Source organism: Alternaria infectoria (assembly GCF_024043175.1).
Source record: "Alternaria infectoria strain BMP 0036 chromosome Unknown scaffold_30, whole genome shotgun sequence".
Taxonomy (NCBI): Eukaryota; Fungi; Ascomycota; class Dothideomycetes; order Pleosporales; family Pleosporaceae; genus Alternaria; species Alternaria infectoria.
The window spans coordinates 142,023-161,405 of NW_026250719.1; the positions used below are offsets into that span (position 1 = coordinate 142,023).

The window sequence follows — 19,383 nt, forward strand, 5'->3', positions numbered from 1 at the left end:
ACAGGGGCGTGGGAGGTGCCAAGTGTACAACATGGTGAAAAAGTAGTCCCGCGATTAAGCCATGGGAAAGTGAAGAATTCCATGCAAAACGTCATTTGCAGGGAAGCTTTTGCCTAGTACGCCCACGTCCCCATTATTTCGGGGAGACTCCTGGTGACGCGGAATCACACATCCCAATCATTTGGACGGGTTTTCATGTTGAGTGGGTGCGTACCGTTTCGGGAACTCAGCTTTAGTGGGTATGCCCTGATAAGAAGGGTTCCATCGCGATCCTCAGGGTTGCGGCAAAGTGTGGCGTCGTGCGGATCGTGAGATTGCTGAACATCGGCATCTTTACTGTGGGTCGCATGCGCGTTCCGCGGAGCTGAAGCCTTTGTCGTCGACATAATCGAAGCGACAAAGTGACATTATGGTGTCTTGTGAGCGAAAGAGTCATCAAAAGTCTCCTCGGAAAGTGTAAGAGGCACTGATGCAGGAACCGCGTAGGGAATGTTTAGGTGCAGATCATCCGAGAGCCTCAAGAACAGCCTCGACCAATAAGCACAACAACGCTCGAGAGGCCGCAACAACCGGCAGCGGCGATGCCGACTCATGGCCTACCCAGACAATCACACAAGCCACACTTGTCTGACAGAGAGTTCGGGACCAGAGCCGATGGTGCACCACGATCATGCAGGTGAAGACGCACTATTGCATCGTAATGTGGAGACTCGGCCAAGATTTCTACGTTTGCCCGATGATTTCCCTGCGACATTGCCGTCCCTGGAGGACTGCATTGCTGTATTTACACATGCACCATCCATGCACTGAAGAGCGCCCCAGTGTCTGCGTAAGCTCCCGCCGCCGCGGTGTGATAGTACAATGTTGAGCCCGATCCCGAGGTCCGAACATTCGCATGGTGGGTCGATGGGCAGCCTTGGGCAGATCCCACACCCCACGCTCAACAGCTTCCAAATATCTATGCAGTGACTTCTATCTACGTCCTCACGACACTGCCATCAGCTTGTTCTGCTCCTGGGCCAACGTCAGGCCTTCCGGTGCTTGTCGGAATAACACGATCTCGGATTGCTTGAAGTATCGACGTGCGTCTGGATACAGGTCAGTCACAGTTGCGCAGAGATGTGCATATATCATACCTTCGTCGATGAGTACTAGACTCAAGTAGTATCGGGTGGAGTACTTCTTGTTGACTTCGCGGAAGGTGGGTGTTAGGTCGAAGCCTCCGAGGAACAACCTGATGGGAATTGTTTCACCTTGACGTCGTCAGTAATGCCTGTCGCAAACGGGTCATGGTGCTTACCTCGCGATGGTGAGCCGTCCATGATCTCGAAGCGCACCAGGGTCTCGCTCTCGTTGTACTGGTTGGGAGCAGCCCCCGTTGTCTCTCTTCTTATGATGGACAACTCCATGTGCTTGATCTTTAACCGTACCAGCAAGAAGTATATCCTGCCCACAATCACGTCCTTCAAGTGGTATTTCGATTTCGAGTACTCGAACTCAATGTGCAGGCAGTCTTCGATACCGACGTCCATCTTAATGGAGCTGTTGGTCTCAGGCGGTATCCGGTAGGAGTAGACCCAGAGGTCCTTCTCTCTGACTACATCTGCCATTCTCCGCGACACGGTGACGCGCACAAAGTAGCGCAGCTTGACGTTGATGCCATTGTAGGATTCGTATTGCTTCTCGACGTTCTTGAAGTTGAAGTCGAACGTCTGCGGGTGCTGGAGCTCGCCGGGGGCTGCTAGCTCTTGGCCGAGGGAGAGGAACTCGTAGTGGTTTCCGCGGTCGAAGAACATCTCTGGCGCATTATGTCAGCACTGCGCGCCGAGATATAGCTATGGTGAAGCTTCGGGACGGCGGATGCCTACCAATGGTGCCGATGAATTGCACCTTGATGCCGGTATGCTCCAGGCGCTTGCCATCCTTGGGCCTTACGGTGACCTGGCCCTTGACTGATTCGCCATCCAGGTACAGCGGTACCTTCTCTTTGCGGTTCTTGTCGAGCTTGACATCAACGGCGGAGCGGTCGTCGAGGTCCTCGAGCACGATGTCAATGTCGACCGGGGTGGAGAAGAAGTACGACATGCCGGGCCAGAGATGTGCCGGTGGATTGGCGCGTGTTCGGAAGCGGTATCAGAAGCACTCGTCGCGTCGGTGGTCGGCGGCGCTCGACTGGATGGCCGTGGTGTGGAGAGCTGCGCCCCAGATCCATGGCAACCTTGGAACAGCTGATGACGCTTGTCCCCGTTGAGCCCGTCACGTGAGCGCATTCTGCCCCGCCTTCCCCGATCCCTCACCAACACCACCTCGTCATATTCACCCCCAGGTATCCTTGTTTTGTTCTTCACTGGATCCACGTCACGTCTGACTGCTGCTCTCGCCGGGTCAGATGGTCCTCCACATGCCCCTCCCGAGCCTGCGGAGATAGGCACCTGCATACGAAACAGCAAATATGCACTCGTTTGGCGGTGAGCTGCACACGAGCAGCTGCAATATCGCGGCGTCGTGACTGATCGGGTCTGCCTGCACGTCTGGCTCAAACGTTCTCACCCGTCTGGACTATCCGGAGCATCTGCCGGATGCCGCCCCAAAGACTAATCGACTAATCGCAACTCAAACACTGTTCGCAGCCTCGATCCTCACCGGCCCGATGCACTTTCAGATTCCTCGCCTAACCCCCACGCGCCATTATCAAACAGCTTCGTACCGCGAGTCAAAGCGGTGAGCTGAAGTCTATTGCTCACAGGCAGAAACTCAGTCGAATCGCAATCTACTCAGCAGAGCGCCCTGCAGTTGCCTGGCGTTCAGAACTCAAGTCTGCGCTGGCATGTCGTGGTCACCGGCATGCGGGATGCATAAGTACCTGAGAAGGACTGGGGTCCTCATGCGGGGAGACTGATGCGCTACTCGTCATCCCACACGCGACAGGTCCACTTTCAAACGCCGAAGTTCTCTCTCTCCAGCCCCGGCTTCGCGGCTGTTACAGCCGGCTGGGCCTGTTACTGAAACTAGCTACACGCCCTTGCTCGTCATTCGCTGTTTGCTTTTCGGAGCGTGCCATCGTGGCTTGGCTCCCAGAATAACGACAAGCTCCATCGCATTTCACCCTTGCCGTTGCCGTCATGGCTTGCGGGAGAAATTTCCAGACCAGTATTCCAAGGTCCCACGCCTTAAAACGCACCACGCCCCAGCGCGAATCGGGGCGCCGTTGATTGCTTACAGTCTGCATACACTTATATTTGGTCCCGACCACATCGCAATATACTACTATATTAACCCTACCCGACACCCGTCCCTTTGTTTTCGGGAGCCCAACTCAAGCATTAGCGTCATACAAGAGCCTCACGTACTACAAACACTCATTTCCACAACAGTTTGACTCAAACTCCAAACTCTGTACCACCATGATGCAAACCGTCGATCTATCGCAGCCAAAGCCCATACAATATGCATCACCACCTACACCACCGGCTTCCAATACAGGCTCGCCATCCAAGTCCATGGCTGTCATGAACGAGACCGAGACCGCCAAAATGACCATCTCGACCCACCACCACATCCTCATCGTCACCGGTCCAGCAGGGTGCGGCAAGAGCACTGTTGCAAAGCACCTCTCGGACCGATATGGATTTGACTACATCGAGGGCGACGAGGTTAGCCATTCGCTTGTGATTTATCTAACGCATACTGACGTCTTCGCAGTTCCACCCAAAAGCAAACATCGACAAGATGGCCGCCGGCATCCCTCTCAACGACGAAGACCGCTGGGACTGGCTCATCCTTCTACGAGACCAGGCCATCACTGCACTGAAGAACGGAGCCAAGGGTGTCGTCGTTACCTGCAGTGCGCTCAAGAAGAAGTACCGCGACGTCATCCGCACAGCCCGCCTCTACGACGAGGACCCAAACGCCAACGTACACTTCGTCTACCTTCGCTCTGACATGGAGACCCTCCTCGCCCGCGTCCGCGCCAGACAAGGCCACTACATGAAGGACGCCATGGTCGAGAGCCAGTTCGCTGCGCTGGAAGAGCCCGACGAGACAGAGTGCAAGCAACTGAAGGATGTGGAGATCATCGACGTCAAGGGCAGCATACAAGACGTTCAGCTACTGGCTGGTGCTGCCGTAGACAAGGTCCTCGCGCAATAGCACGACGCTTGTAGCATCAGCTGGCTCTGATCTCATGTTCCGTTACGTCTTTCCTTTTTTCTGACTTAGTCGTTCAGGCTCGGTGTTGGGCGAGTTGAGTGCGCAGGAACGCTACGCGTGGACTGTGACTCCTTGATTTACTTTAGTTACGGCGTTCTATCTATATCACTATACCCTCGCGAGACGGGACAGCATACATGGTTCGCGGAATGGAACAGTTTTCACTTCATCGTAGCAACATGCAATTGCTTGATCTTTTGACATGGGCTGGCGTTCTACCATTACCATTGCTCACATGAAATATCGTGCTACTACCATTGCCGATCTTTGTCCTGCGTCCCGCGAATCCAGTCGGAAAGATCTTCCTCTTCCTACTGCTTCTCGGTTACTTAGTGCCCGTTTTTACACGTGTGCGTGCGATCGTACCTCCGTCGTGTGCGGATCTACCTCCCAACCCCGCTCCTTGGTACCACAGAAGGGATGCATGACGGCCCGCGACCTATGTGGCTTGGACCACCACACGACGATGACTAGATTCCCACTACGTTAACGACCATCTTCAGTCTTGGCCCAACATGACAGCTCTACGCTTGACACTCTCGTTCACGCACTTTGTCTTGGAGATTCGGCCTACAATATGCTGCTGGGCTGTGTGGAAGAAGCAGATTGTTTGGCTGGGGAGGGATGAGGATAGGGATCGTTAAGTAGGTAGATCCATGTGCTTGTATTGAGTCTTGTTTTGCGACCTTTTGATACGGCCAGAAGGCTGGAATTGACTTGTCGGCTTCTTTGATGAGACCCTCATTTGCTCATATATTCATTTTGACACCATTGCATTTCAAACACACCTTTGTACTCTAGGGCGTCATTAAAGGTAGCTACAACCCGTGTCACGTTTTGCCGCATACATGCTACTTATCCTGGATAAGTAGGTAGGCTTCGAGGTAATGTATCCTCTCAGCTAGGCAATGACCTGGATCAAATTTGGGTATTGCAATCCAAATGCCACCTATCCCAGTGCAGATTCTTTACCCAAACATCAGATAGCCTGACCAACCCATTGCTCCCACGCCTCCACCCCAGCATCCACATCCAAAATACCCATATAATCATGCGTCCTCTTCAACACAGCCCGACTCACCATCACCCCCGTCGTCGCCGTCCTCCCCAAAAGATCTTCCTGCCGACTCCTCACAAAGCAAAACTGCGGTAGATAATGCTGCGAATTGACCTCACGCCCATTGCCCAGCTCGACAGCATTGCTCTTCCTTAAGAGCGGCCCCAAGTGGCCTACAATGAGTGTTTCGAGGGCGATATTTGGGTTTGTTGTGTAGAGTTCGCCGAAGAGCAGGTTTGCGAACTTTTGCACTTGTAGCGAGATCATGGATGTGTTCCAGCGGTTACCGTATCCGTTGCCAAGGCCACCGACCAGAGAGATGCGAGAGCGGTGGACATGGAGGGTACGGAGTTTGGGGAGGCGGCGGAGGGAGTCCTGTGGGGAGTTAATATGTGCTATAGTGACTTGACGGGTTGGTAAGGCTTACTACGAAGTCTCTCAGGTTGTGGTACCACAACCCATCTGCCATTATAAATTCTTCGTCGATCCCGGCGGCAAATTGTTCGAGATTTGGACATGATCGGCAGACAAGGTCGAACTCTCCGGCGTCGATTATCTCGGTTTTGGAGTATAGACTCAGGCTTGTGAGCTCCTTGCCTCTACTTTGTAGGTACTGTCTCAACCCTGGTGGTAGAGCTTCGAGATCGTAATGACCAAAGTGCAGACTGCGCAGGTTTGGACAAGATTTGAAGAAGTTGACCAAACTTATGTTGCGCTCGTCATCAGTATTGATGATGCTAATTCGAGGAACAAATTCGTTCAAGGCAACGTGCGTAAGATCGAACTGCTGTTTTGGCATTGCATTTGTAATGTCCGCCAGTAATCCGAAGGCTCCGGCGCATTCTACTAGGTCGAGCTTTTGCAGCTTGCTGAAATCGATGATTGTCGATAGGGAGTTGTACATGTGCATCAATGTCAAGCCAGTCAATCTGAGTTCTTTTAGTGGGAGTTTGGGCTGATATGGTGGCCATTCGTGGTTCCGGAGCAGCTTGGAAACGTCAGTGTTAATGTTGGCGCTCAAAGACAGGGATTGCAGGTTGCTTCCGACGGCTTCAACATAGTCAAGTAACAGGTTGTTGAGTGACGACCCATCGACGATATACATGTCCAGTCGTTTCAAATCCGTTTCGCGTTGATACAGTTCTGGTAGTATGTTTATAGAGTTGTCGAAGAGACCCATAGTAAGACTGACTTGAAGGTCTGTGATATTTCTCTGGTTCGATGCGAGCTTCTTATGCAGCCACCACGGTAGTGATCGTCGACCGAGGAAACTTTAGATGTCAGCACGCAACACAAGGCGACATGTGTAGCTTCAGCCCTACCGGAATGTGCGCAGGGCATTTGCCGGGATGAGATCCAAGACCTGCTCAAGTCGACTGTCGCGTACTTCAGGATCTGCATTCGTGGCGCCAGAACCGGTCCAACATTTAAGGTCAGGTAGTCCAACGCTGCCGTACTGTACAGACGTGGTTTCCTCGGCGATGCACTCATCTTCTACGACGAGTTCTCTGGTATACTGGAGGTTCTCTTTTACGTCCTTTAGTAGTTCAAGGATGTAATTAGTGTTGTTTTCGCTGAAGAGGCGAATGTCGATGCGCTCGTAAAGCTTTTCGAGGGCGAGTTGGTTGAGCTCTTTTGACACCAAACATAGTGATTTCAGATCACTTCGGGTATTTACCTGGTTTCGTCAGTACCTCATTGCTGGGGATAAGGCGGGTAACATGCGAAGTTGAGCACTCGTCTCTGGCAGTCGGTGTTAAGTTGCAACATGGCGGTTGCAGCTCAAAGAATTGCGATAGCCAGAACCAAAGACAAGCCGGTCGCTTGTCTCTTTCAATGAACTTATTGCATAAGAGGGGTTGTAGCGACCACCCTTGCAGTATGCATCTAGACGCCGCGGAGCCAAAAGGATTGCATCCACCCTTGCTAGACCTGCAGCCAAGGCTATCGTGTCAGCGCTCGATTGACTCTCGAATAAAGAACACACGTTAGCGCTATGTATGCATCCTCCGGCAATGCGCGTCGTTGCGGCATGTGGGAAGCTACCGTGAAGGAACGACGAGTCGCATCGGCTTCAGTAGCCGATCAAGGTCAGCGTTTGGTTCTTGCCCCAATGAGGAAGTTCCTTGTGACTGATTCAGGTTAAGCCTACTTCGCAACATTTCACGCGAAATGCTCTGGGAACTGCATATTGGACTCGAATTTATTGTACCAGAACCGAACAAATCGAGCCAACCGAACGATGGACATCTGATGGGAACTGCATAGCATGATCGCAGATACAATGCCTTCGCTGCACTAGGGATGGCTAGAATGCGCTTTGTATTCGCTACATACATTCCATCAAATGTTTATACACAGACAGCACCTAAGACGCTGTATGCTTCGGGCTAAAAGATCTTTTTGATGACGTTCTCCCTCGACCCAAATCCTCACATCGTTCGAGTTGCCCACGCCTCCCATTCATCGGCGGCAGTACGGTAGTCGACTTCCAGAATATCTGTGTACGGTTGCGTTTCACGCAACATCATCCTCGTAACAGGAACCGCAACGGGGACGGTACGACCTAGGATATCTCTTTGCTCGCCTCGGAGAAAGCATTGCTGCGGAAGTGGACGCACGCGGTCTAGGTTTTCTGGGTTCCGCAAAGTCGACACATGACCGATCACCAGAGCGTCCAACTTCGACTCTGGACCTAGAAACTCAAAGACTCGGTTTGCGAAGGTTTGCAGCTGTAGGATCAATAGTGCGGGGTCCCACCCGTGTTTGCTCTGCCCCATGCGAACGCAGTGTGGCACGCGGAGGTGGAGCAAGCGTACTTCTCGGAAATACCCTATCCAAGTCTGATAGATGTTAGATATCATGCTCAAGATCCGCCACCACCTCATACAAGGAAGGAACTTAATGGGTCTGCAGCCTAAAGCACGATGCAAACGTGCAAATTAAGCGAACTAACGTCTACGCAGACTCCAGCGTGTTTTGTGGCCTCCTTGAACGAGGTGCCGCTCTGAATGCGATAGCTTCCACTTACCATAAAGATCATAAATCTGGCCTCTTCATTCCATAGGCCGTCAAGCATCAATGCTTCCTCGAAGTACACCGCAAGCTGTTTTACTTGTCGAAAGGATTCCTGGCTTACCCGGTACAGCACATCTATAACGTCGTGGTTTAATTGGCCCCAGTTCCATTGTTCGACGTGGTAGCTCAGACTTTGCAAATTGTGCCCGCGATCAGTGAACGGCTTTAGGAAGTCGTACACATCAAAGTCGGATGAGTGGTCGCCGTGCGGGTAGTGTATATGGAAGCTCTCAAGGGGTTCGCAGGCCTTGTATATCTGATTCAAGGATAATCGCAGAGGAACGAGCTCAGTGGATTCCGCGATGTCACCCGCAATTTCCACAGCAATATGCTTCAAACGAAGCTTGTTCTCCTCGCTACTTTCGGCAAGCTCCTGGAGAAAGTAATGGGTTCCGCCGGAGTTCCCGAAAAGCCCTAATCGCACAAGCTGATGATAGTTGACAATTATAGAGAACTGTTCGTAAGCGTTGTCATAGATAAAATTGGACAGCGTGAACTCTTCGAGCTTGGGTGTGCATTGGGTGTATTCGTTCTCCTCGCCCATTGCCCAGGCATCCAGTTCCGTACTGATATCCATGGAATTGGCTGCTGTCAGCGACAACGATTTCAAGTTGGCGCCCACGGCTTCGATGTTCATGTACAACAGAATGAGGCTTGTTGAATTATCGACATAAAGATCGAGGCGTTGCAGACCACAGAGTATCTGGGGTAGTACGTCGGGCGATCCGGGATCGGTGTATAAGCCTATTCGTAGGTCTTGTATTTTCGTCTGGTAGTGGCGCAGATGATTTCTAACCACTGCCGAGAGAGGCCGCCGCGAATGGTACCTGATCTCATCAGCATCCACATCGAATGCTAGCGCATTCACTTATTAACTTACCATAAGCGTTCTAATTGGTTATGATGCATGGTTTGCAGAAACGCGTAGGCGGCGTTGTCTTTCTCAGACTCAGTTAGGTAAGTAGCATTACTCCGACGATCCAGAATAGGTGGACAGATCCGTCCGGTATGTATCGTGTAGAGTTCTTCGCCAATGGCTTCGTCTTCGATGATAACCTCCTTCGTGTGCTGGTAATGTAAGCCAGCGCCTGCGAAATTGGACTTGTTGAGACGATCGACCGCACGCCTACTCCATAGGCGCAGAACGATGCGCCTATATAGAAGCGGGTTCGCGAGAACACGCAGAGCTGAGCATGTTCTACACAGTGATGTGAGATCGCTCTTCAGGGTTATCTAGCTCGATCAGTACGCGTTAAGCTAGCATGCGGACCAGCGTACGTGATCAATAATCCTTAGTTGAAGCTCTGTCGGAATACCCAATAGATTGGGTGGATATGTGGGTGGCTGTCCCGAAAGGTCCATCGCGTCCGTAGACATTTTGAAGCGCGGAGGTTACACAAGGTAACAAAAATTGAGGTGTTGTGCAGGATAGAGTTCACGGAGAGCATGCGACGGAAGACCAGCAGCGGGGCATGGCCGGGCTGACGCATCGCCGAAGTTTTACCGAGAGGAAGGTGGCACCCGTAGACCGCAGCGAACATTCGTGCCAGCATGCGCAAGAGCGAATGCATGCTACCTTCCTGTAGATACACCGAGATTCAAGGTTGAATACATAGTGAAGTTTAGGTATTGCCAAAAAAGAGTCCAACTTTGAATAGTAATAGTCCCCTGCGACGTGAACCTGCCACAAAGACGTCGCAAAGTCCAAAAAGAATAACAAAGCCCCAACCTCGCACCCTATTTCACTCGTACCCGCGTGCAAAGAAATAGCAAAAAAGAAGATTTACAACATCTAGCTGCTCTCGGTTTCGATCCGAGGTCCTCCGGGTTATGAGCCCGGCGCGCTTCCGCTGCGCCAAGCAGCTTTTGTGGTTGTTCTTCGATGGAATTTTGTCACCCCGCTATATGTATAGAGTCGAATGCAAAACGTATAGAAAGGCTGAACGTCTGATATTGGGGTGGGAATATCGAATGTGGGGGCACAGAACATCACAGGCGGTGCGACTAGCGAGTGGGATGAAAGAACTGGCTAATTGGACTAAATGGGTTGGTAAGGGGGGCGATTGGGAAATTTTCATAGGCGATGGTAGAACTCCACGAACTGATGGAAACCACGTAAGGAAGGCCATCTCCCAAAAAGAGCAACAGTCCAACTTCATTACTCCAGCTAAAAAACAACATTGGTATCCTAACGCAAACGCCCAATATCTATATCACACAGCGGCAAGTCCAACACAACCCCAATCTCTCCAACCATCCCCAGCTCCTACACCTCAAACCCCCCTCGCCTCACACAAATGCCCACTCTTACTCAACACAGTCCCCAACCCCCTATGCACCTCAACCTGAAACCCCTCAAAAGGAACCCTCTCCCCATCGATACTAATATACCCATCCCTCTGCCCTTTCGGAATAATCCTATACGCACTAACCTTCTGGTAATCCACATGGTCCATATCAAAGAAAGAGTGGTTCTCCACGGCCAGCAACGTCTTCACAGCCGTATGCCGCGCGATATCGCCGCGGATACGGACGAGGTCGAGACACCCATCGGAGGGAAGGGAGGCGGGGAAGAAATTTGCGTCGGGAGACATGTAGGCGATGTTTCCGGCGTAGAAGTTACCGAGGTGGTCGTGGGGGATTAGTTGCCAGCCTGCAGGGAGGGGATCGGTCGCTGTGCCGTATTTCAGCTCTGGAAGACCTGTGTCAGGAGCGGGGAGGACGCGGTCGTCGGTGCTGCGAGGTGGTTTTGCGGATTCGGTGCGGTAGGCTTCGCGGACGGCGGTTTTGTTGTCGTATTCGACTTTTACGGCGATGTCGGCGGGGTAGCATGTCTTTTTGAAGAGGCGGACGAGGAAACCCCAGGTGAAGCGTGCGCTGCCCATCCAGCGCAGGTGTTCTGTCGCCAGGTCTGTTTCGGCTACTATGCCGACGGACTGGGAGAGGAAGGAGAGGGTGCGGCGGTCGCCTTGGGTTATCGAGGAGAGATCGAGCGGGGTGCGCAGGCCCTTGACGACGGCGAGGGCGGCGAGACTGGGGTCGTCGGTGCCGTTGAAGTTGAGGCTCATGGCGTTGCCGGAGCCGCAGGGGAGCTGTGCGACGGCTACTTTTTGGAGCGCCCGAGCTGCGTCGGTCCTCTTGCCCAGCCCGTTCCAGACTTCGTGTGGTATGCCGTCTCCAGAGCAGCAGGCGACTACGTCGTATGCCTCGATGTCCATGTTCTGCGCAATCTCCACGCCGTGGCCGTTGTGCTGTGTCTTCTCCACGTCGAGCTCACAGCGCGCAGCCGCCAGGATGGGTGCAATGAACTTGTGGTATGTCTTGACTGCGCCGCCCTGGCCGCCAAACGGATTGACGAGCACCTTGATCCGTTTGCGCCGTTGCGACGCTCCGTATGCGCGATCGAGTAGCTTCTCTATCCATGCTTCCGTTATGCGACTGTCGGGTTTGTCGAGAGAGTAGCTGATGATGGCAGGGCGAACGGCCTTCTTCGATGTGTTCTGCGCATATTGGACGGTGATGTGTCCATCCTCTGAGTGCTCGGCCCAGAGGATGTTGTGAAAGGGTATGGAACGAGTGGATTTGTTCTCTGCGTCGCGTAAGCGGGTGTTGGTGTCTAGACGCGGTATTAGCACTTACTGCCAGCAAGAGACAGACCGCAGCAGCTGGCGCTTTTGCTATCTAGGAGTGCTTCGTCTGTGCTGTGTGAGTGTTGCGCCGCTGTGATGTTTGAGTAATCTCCCCACCTAGTACGACCAAGGAGTCGGTCCCAAGGGTCAGGGAGGCGTTTCTGCCCACAGCGAGTGTGTCGGGAACATTCATCTGCTCCTGGGTGGGTGCCGAGTCGGGCGACGGCTGCGAAGGAGCGGCGTTGGTAGTGAGCAGCGGGTCTCTGAAGGGATCGTCGGAGCCAGCCAGCGAAGCCATGATCAATGAAATGTCGCAGGAACGACGCGCAGCATGCTGTGAAGAGGGCAAGAGCGAGACCAGGAGTCAGTTGGAGACTAGACCAGCGCAAGAGGCACGCTGACGACGGTCATGTCACGCTCACGGGTACCGTCCCTGTCGCCAGGGCGCGGATCCTGGCGGATAGTTGGTGCTAAACAAAAAGGAAACATTCCCGTTGGACCCTGCACCCTCGCGGACCGAGGCATCCCAATCACGAACCAGCCAAGAACGTGACACGAAGCGACTCTTCCTGTGATGCTCAGAGACTGTGATATTGAATGTGAATTTGAACTCTGATGTCTTTGATACGGCAATGCTACATTAACATTGATCCATCCCACCCACATGTCTATCGACCCAACGCGTCGTACGCGAAGACCTGTAGACGAAAGAAGCAACCAACCTTCCTTTTGCTACCGTTTCTTAGTAGGAACGAACGCCCATCTCCCGCTACCCCGGACGTGTGACAATGCTTATTAGCCGACAAATCATGCCACCCCGACCTTGTTCAGACCCTTCAACGACCCCAGGCTCAGCGCCAAGCCTTGGGAGCGACTTCTTATGCGCACAAACCCAGTAATAGGGCCATTGTCACCTTCCTTTTCGATACTCAAGTTGGCGAGAGCGTCCTCGCCTGCTTTCTGTCAGTATTGCCAATGTATAAAAGAATTTGAGGACTTACCGAATACACTCCTGGCGTACAAGTTCGCTGACAAGAATTGGCAGTCGCCCTTCATTGACGCCTCTGGAGTCAAGCAGCTCATGTTCGTGCATGCCATGAGTTGCTTCAAGAAATCGCGCAACGTCTTGGCCTTGGAATTGATGTTGACCTTATTCTCCCATTCGAACTCGGTCCACATTGTCCGGAATTGCGTCTCCGTGCATTGTGCGGGCTTGATGTAGTCCATAATGTCGACGTGGACATCGTTGAGAATGACAACATTGGAATCAACACCCTTTTCACTGTAGGATATTAGCAGTGGTTGCAGAGTGTTGATGCGCGGGACTTACCCCTCGTAGATGATGTTACCGAAGATGACACCGGTATCGGTGGATGAGACTGTAAAAGTAAGCATGCGAACCGAAAAGTGCAAACGGGAAAAGCCTACCCTTGATTGTGGCTTGAATGTTGATAAAGTCGTGAGGACCAACATTTTGTGTTGAAGGACGCTCGACGACCTTGAGGTCACCAAGAGTCGCGAATTCGATGGTGAGATTTTGCAGCGTCTCCGTTGTTTGGTTTACTAGCAGAACATCGAGGACGATATCGAATTGATGGACCTAGCAGAGTTAGTGGATACTTTCAGTGGGTTGTGTTGACGCACCTTGACATATGCTTCTGCGTATACCGAGTCGGAGAAACCAGTAAGCTGCACAACGCGACTGAGCTTGGATGTGAGATCCTCAGTCGCAGTGTCGCCTCCGGTCGCCCTTTCGAGATCTTGCTCGATCTCATCGCTGCCATCCGCGTCCTTCTTCTTCAGCTGGCGGATGTTGAAAGAGTCGTCAACATTGACAGCCGACTTCGCGCGTTCCGAAGCCTCCTTGGCGGCGCGCTTCTTCTCCTCGGTCTGGACCATAGTGCGGAAAGACTTTCGGGTATCTTCCAAAAACACAGTCTCGAGCTCCTTTCTTTGCGAGAACTCGGACAGCGAGCGAACACACGACATGATACGGTCAATGGAGTCCTCGTCGATGAAAGTCTTGACAAAGTGCGATTGGCCAACACGAATAATCGAGATCATGATGAGCATGGCCTCAGCGCGGAGGGCGTTTGTGCGGGCTTCGTTCTTTGAGATCTCTCCATAGCGCATGACGAGCTTGGTAAGAGTGCTGGACAGTACTGTAGCAAGATAGTAGTCGCCGTCGAGGAGGAGCTGTCGTAGTGGAGGCTTCTGTGAGTTCTTGACTGCCTCGAGTTTCGCCTTGGCAGCAGCGGAGGAAGTCAGGGCGCTTTCAGTCGCATAGGTTCCGTCAGCGAGGACCTTCCTTGATCCAGATGGAGCTGCCGCCTTTGCGTGTCCGTTGACTTGCTCAGTGCTCTCCTTGCCCTCTGATGCATCGTCCAACAGTTTTTGTTCAGAAGCAAGTATGGGTATCTCGCCGAGTGATGAGCGGATGCCCTTCCATGCATCTTGGATGTCTTTCGCCTCCAGGGAGAACTCTCCAATGATCCAAAGCACACCTCGGTAAACCTTGCCAGCACGAACCTCACCAAGAGTCGATACCAGTCGCTCGATAATAGAGGCCCTTAGGTCTGGGAAGCGCTCAACAACTTCCTTGACGAATGAAATGACGTCGACCGCGGAGGCGTTGCTGCTGACATCGGAGATAAAGTCCATGAGCGATCCAACGACGCTGGCGGCAACTTCGGGGAACTTGATGGCGGCCGAGTGTATCGAGGAGATCAAGAGCGACCTGTATTCGGGGTTCTTCTCGTATTGTTCGTCCACCGTCTTCATCAGCTCCTTCTTCAGCAGAAGGACGACCTCTTCGACGTTCCTGCTGGATATCATCTCCATGGCAATGTTGAGTGACTTCTTCCGCACATCCAAGTCGGTACTAGACAGAACGCGCAGGACCTCCATAGTCAGATCATCAAGGACGCCCTCATTCTTGTGTCGCAACTGCTCAACCCGCTCCAAGACGATGAGCTTGACGTTGTTATCCGGCTCCTTGATTGCCAGCTCCACGAACTTTCCAGCAGCTGCCTTGACTGCGACCGGGTTGCTTGTGAGGGTGGTAAGGGCGTGCGCGGCTTCGTAGATGACGGTCGATACCTGCGATTCGAGGAGGTCGAAGATCAAGCGGAGATAGCGGGCCTTGTTGGATGGGTTGACGATGGCATCTTTGCGGATAAACTCTAGTTCGGCCAGGAGTAGAAGCTCTTCGTGGTTGGGTATAGCGTCGAAGACGGTGCTGAGGTATTCGAGAGCCTTCTCGTGGCTCACGGAGACGAGGGCGGCGAAGGCATTGCGCTTGCATGTTGGGTCGTTCTCGTCGTCGAGGAATGTCACCAGCAGATCGGGCGCATCTGGCATGAGCTCGGGAAGATGTGTGAAGATGGATGCGATTGCGAAGGTTGCGTTCTTTCGGACGTATGCATGTCGATGTGTGAGGCACTGGCGCACAGGTTCTGGGAGTGTCAACACAATTGTGATAAGTATGGAGAGCACTATTCTTACGTAGTAGAGGCTCTACAAGCTCAGCATCTCGTAGCTTGGTTCTGTTCCGACTATCAGCAATGCTTGGGAAAGTGCCGTGAAGGATCCTACACGAAGCGCAATGTGTTTCCTCGTACGTATTCGTTGGGCGCCTGCAAGTCGAATCGAATCGCATTACTATGCCAGTTAGCAAGCTTCATGTGGTATAGTCTTTTGAACTCACCAGACGAGAATCCACTCCTGCCTTAGCTTGCCCTGGGCGTCGTGCTTGGGGCAGACCTCGAAGAAGAAGTACATGAGCTTCTTGAGCGGCTTCGACTTGCTGGGCATGACGAATCGGATAATGTGCATGAGCAGGCCAGCCTGGGGGTCGCCATTGAGCATAATCGAGAGGATCTTCTTCTGCAGAGCTGTCAGACGGTCGCATTCAGCGAGGCGGGGCAGTGCCATTGCGGGAGCGCACCATAGTCTCGATCTTCTGCTCATCGCTGCCCTTCTCCAGAGCGTTCTTGAGCTCATTCTGTGATGGTACGTCGGCGGCATTGTCCTGGTGCACCTGGTGTTGCCCGTCAGCTTCCCCATACCCACGACCTGCCAGGTGTTCCTACCAGACTGTACGAGTTCTCGAGAAACGCCGCCATGATGCCGGGTTATGTGGTATATGGGATGGCCCCGGGGTGTACAGTGTCCAGCTGCGATAACGTGACTCCAGGTGCGGCCGTCAGCCCTCAATGTCCCGTGGAGTCCAGAATAAGTGGGATGGGCTACGTGTATCGATCGACGGGGGCGGTGGAGGGAGTCGTGAGGTTTGGCGCAGCTGCAGCCTAGCGGGGAGGGTGAAAGGACTGGCGTGGCCTGGGCGGAGAGGTGGCTTGTTGGAGATATGGGTGCAGTGCTCGTCGGGACTCTGTTTACCTCCAGGTGTCTGCTCGAGAAATGGTCGCTCCAGCGAAGGCCGCCTCGCTAGGCTTGCAGGGGTCTGGCCGCCAAGATCTCCAACCCTCTGCCGCGACGGTACATCAACACCACGACACGCGCACCCCAAGCACTGCGAATTCCTATACGCGCATCGTTAGAGCTCGATATAGGTAGTCGCAAACATGACAACCAACGAGCCATTTTACCTGCGTTACTAGTATGCAGGCTGTGGATTCTCAAGCACGTGCAGTTACTAACATTTTCGCAGCTCTGGTCACCAAGGCCGATTTGGACACGAGTTCTTGGGTGCGCAAAGCTGTTGCGAAAAGAGAATCACGAGTCTAACTTGGTATAGAGTTCGATTTTCGAGTGCTCGGAGACGGTCGCAGCGCATCTGCCCGTTATGCCAACAACTCAAACTACCGCAATGATTCACTCATCCGGAAAGAGAGCAAGTCATTCTCTGCCCTTGACGTGATGTGCTGCTAACGCGCCGTTTAGTGTGCGTCAGCGATGCTTTGGTAGCCGAGATCAAGAAGATTGTCAAGGACAGTGAGATCCTCAAGTATGTGATGGAATGGAAGTTACGTATCATCTGCTAACTCATCCCCAGGGAAGATGACACAAAGTGGCCCCAGAAGAACAAGGACGGCCGTCAAGAGTTGGAAATCCGGTTAGGCAGCGAGCACATCTCCTTTGAGGTAGAATGGTCCGTTTATCATGGCCTCCAGTGAACTGACGACAATAGACTGCGAAAATTGGCTCGCTCCAGGACGTACAAGACTCGTCAGACCCAGAAGGCCTCCGCGTCTTCTACTACCTGGTGCAGGACCTTAAGGCTCTGGTCTTTTCTTTAATATCTCTGCACTTCAAGGTATGCGACCAAGTGTACTCAAGTCGAACATGAAGACTCACAGCGTTATAGATCAAGCCTATCTAAGCCTCTCGCCGCCACATGGAGGCACAGTAGCGTTGCTTTTGCCGACAGCGCACAGCCACGGGGTTGTGGCACAACCGCGGCTCGATGTGGAATGACGTAGGGACGGCGTACGGAGTCAACTGGAGGAACGACATCTGCTTGTGACTAGTGTCACCTGATCTCCGTGATCCCTTCTAGGACGATGGTGTATGAGAGGAGGATGCTCAGGAAAGGGCTATTCGACCAAAATTCGTTAGATCGCGCGGGTCGGCTCGGAAGGTCAACATGGCCCACTTGGCAAGGAATGATAATACAATTTACAGATGCAATCGTCGGCCTAGATATCAAGTGTTCCAATGTGTCTAGGTTTGGCCCCATGTCATCTCCCACGTGAGCCTAGTGCGGCTTCCCCGCGTAAGTGCAGCTCAGTGACCCACTAACTTTGAACCGCCTAGACACCTCCGCCGAGTCCAAGTCATCCATCCAGCATGCATTCTTCCCCATCGCCACGCTTCTGGCTCCTGCAAGGCTCTATTGTATAATCGCACATTCATCCCCACCCGTCCCATGTATAATCGCCTCGCACCTTCGCTGTAGTCTCGTCGCACCTGCTATCGGACCATGCCGACGCCGGATGATGAAGCCATGGTCTCGCCAGTGGAGCACGAGAGCATCGCTGGCCGCCCGACTTGTCCACCCGAGGAATCGCGCGTTATCGCAACCCACGAATTGAATGAGACACGGGGCGCCCACGACGACAGCAATGCCAGCGCCGTGCCCGATGTTCCCATGCAGCAGCCCACTCCGTCTCCACAAAACTCGCGCGAGCATACCCAGGCGCCCGACGATATCCAGACCAAGCTGCCCAGCACCGACAGAGACTCGCCCACCAGAGACATTCCGACGCCTATGACGGCGACAGACGACGGCACTGAAGAGCAACGCACCTCTCACGTCTCGCCGCTTTCTCCCGCTGCGCCAACTTCGCTGCTCGCCAGCCATCTATCGTCCCCATTCCCTGCGCATAGGGTACGTCAGACCAGCATGCATGCAGAACAATGCGCAAAGTAGACGTTGCTAATGCCGATGCAGTTCCTACCCAACACATCCTCGTCCCTCCTTCGGCCCGGCAGTCGCTTCGTGGGCACCCAAACCTCCGACCGCCAGCAGTATGACGTCGAAGTCGATATAAAACATGTCGACATGCGCGAGTCCTTCATGTGTGGATACTTGCGCATCAAAGGTGCGCACACATCTCCGCGTTGCCATAGAGCCTGTAGACTAATCCGTTCGCAGGGCTAACGGAAGACCACCCAAGTCTGACGACGTACTTCGAAGGCGAGATCATCGGAACCAAATACACCTTCATTACACAGCATCCGGAATGGGGCTCCAACGAGAAGGTCGACCGGCAACACTGGGGGCGGTTCGACGCATACAAGCCGATTGCTAAGTACTCTGCGCGCCAGGAACAAGTGTCGAAGGAGCTGAACCAGAAGGAACACCTCTTCATGCGGTGGAAGGAGTACTTTCTCGTGCCAGACCACCGAGTGAGGACCATCAGCGGTGCGAGCTTTGAAGGCTTCTACTACATCTGCTTCAACCAGCTCTCGGGTGGCATCGAGGGCATCTACTTCCATGCTAAGAGCGAGAAGTGAGTTTGACATACCAGCCAAGATGGTCGCATGCTAACACTGCCCAGATTCCAGAAGCTCAATTTGAAACACATCCAAGATTTTGGGTGTCAAGGCGCGATTGAATTCCGATAATGTTGATGACTGAACGACTGGGCATTTGGATAAGGATTAGCATTAGGGCGCACACCTGGGATTGTCTTCTTGTATCGATTTTTCTTCCCACGGACCGTATGCAGGGTGCCAAGGTCGTCGGGCTTTTTGTAGTAACGTCTCTGAGACATGCAGGTCGAATTACGTCACGCTACGCTTTGTCGTACAAGTAGTAGATCGCTGCGCGAACGGCTGCTTGCTGCGTTGCTGCAGATGTGGTGGACCAGAGACCCTGGCGCTAGCGAAAAACTCGCTTGATTCGTGATACGCAGCTAATCGACTATTACCTCAGCACCTGTGCAT

General features: G+C 53.1%; 7 protein-coding genes and 1 non-coding gene across 8 annotated transcripts; 3 read left to right on the plus strand and 5 right to left on the minus strand.

Annotated features, from left to right (window-relative positions):
• Positions 1-984: 984 nt before the first annotated feature.
• Positions 985-2,085, minus strand: VPS26 (Vacuolar protein sorting-associated protein 26; the record flags this gene model as incomplete). The annotated part of the gene is made up of 4 exons (XM_051501368.1): positions 985-1,088; positions 1,137-1,253; positions 1,301-1,798; positions 1,869-2,085. 4 exons carry the CDS (start codon positions 2,083-2,085, stop codon positions 985-987), a joined length of 936 nt encoding a protein of 311 aa, XP_051348437.1.
• Positions 2,086-3,404: 1,319 nt separating this feature from the next.
• On the plus strand, positions 3,405-4,149 carry J4E92_010027 (uncharacterized protein; the record flags this gene model as incomplete). Its single annotated transcript, XM_051501369.1, has 2 exons — positions 3,405-3,653; positions 3,703-4,149. 2 exons carry the CDS (start codon positions 3,405-3,407, stop codon positions 4,147-4,149), a joined length of 696 nt encoding a protein of 231 aa, XP_051348438.1.
• Positions 4,150-5,188: 1,039 nt separating this feature from the next.
• J4E92_010028 (uncharacterized protein) lies at positions 5,189-8,921 on the minus strand (the record flags this gene model as incomplete). The annotated part of the gene is made up of 4 exons (XM_051501370.1): positions 5,189-5,641; positions 5,694-6,537; positions 6,589-6,896; positions 8,223-8,921. 4 exons carry the CDS (start codon positions 8,919-8,921, stop codon positions 5,189-5,191), a joined length of 2,304 nt encoding a protein of 767 aa, XP_051348439.1.
• Positions 8,922-10,137: 1,216 nt separating this feature from the next.
• Positions 10,138-10,209, minus strand: J4E92_010029. Its single transcript has one exon. It is a non-coding gene; the product is annotated as a tRNA-Met (tRNA).
• Positions 10,210-10,617: 408 nt separating this feature from the next.
• On the minus strand, positions 10,618-12,271 carry J4E92_010030 (uncharacterized protein; the record flags this gene model as incomplete). The annotated part of the gene is made up of 2 exons (XM_051501371.1): positions 10,618-11,960; positions 12,091-12,271. The coding sequence occupies 2 exons, from the start codon at positions 12,269-12,271 to the stop codon at positions 10,618-10,620; spliced, it is 1,524 nt and encodes a 507-aa protein (XP_051348440.1).
• Positions 12,272-12,780: 509 nt separating this feature from the next.
• J4E92_010031 (uncharacterized protein) lies at positions 12,781-16,097 on the minus strand (the record flags this gene model as incomplete). The annotated part of the gene is made up of 10 exons (XM_051501372.1): positions 12,781-12,926; positions 12,975-13,255; positions 13,304-13,352; positions 13,402-13,573; positions 13,618-15,428; positions 15,478-15,518; positions 15,568-15,633; positions 15,680-15,858; positions 15,920-16,012; positions 16,065-16,097. The coding sequence occupies 10 exons, from the start codon at positions 16,095-16,097 to the stop codon at positions 12,781-12,783; spliced, it is 2,871 nt and encodes a 956-aa protein (XP_051348441.1).
• A 459-nt stretch (positions 16,098-16,556) lies between these two features.
• MNH1 (Protein mago nashi) lies at positions 16,557-17,314 on the plus strand (the record flags this gene model as incomplete). Its single annotated transcript, XM_051501373.1, has 7 exons — positions 16,557-16,591; positions 16,643-16,680; positions 16,730-16,825; positions 16,876-16,939; positions 16,988-17,075; positions 17,123-17,248; positions 17,300-17,314. 7 exons carry the CDS (start codon positions 16,557-16,559, stop codon positions 17,312-17,314), a joined length of 462 nt encoding a protein of 153 aa, XP_051348442.1.
• A 600-nt stretch (positions 17,315-17,914) lies between these two features.
• J4E92_010033 (uncharacterized protein) lies at positions 17,915-19,062 on the plus strand (the record flags this gene model as incomplete). Its single annotated transcript, XM_051501374.1, has 4 exons — positions 17,915-18,322; positions 18,386-18,536; positions 18,590-18,947; positions 18,996-19,062. The coding sequence occupies 4 exons, from the start codon at positions 17,915-17,917 to the stop codon at positions 19,060-19,062; spliced, it is 984 nt and encodes a 327-aa protein (XP_051348443.1).
• Between the last annotated feature and the right edge of the window lie 321 nt (positions 19,063-19,383).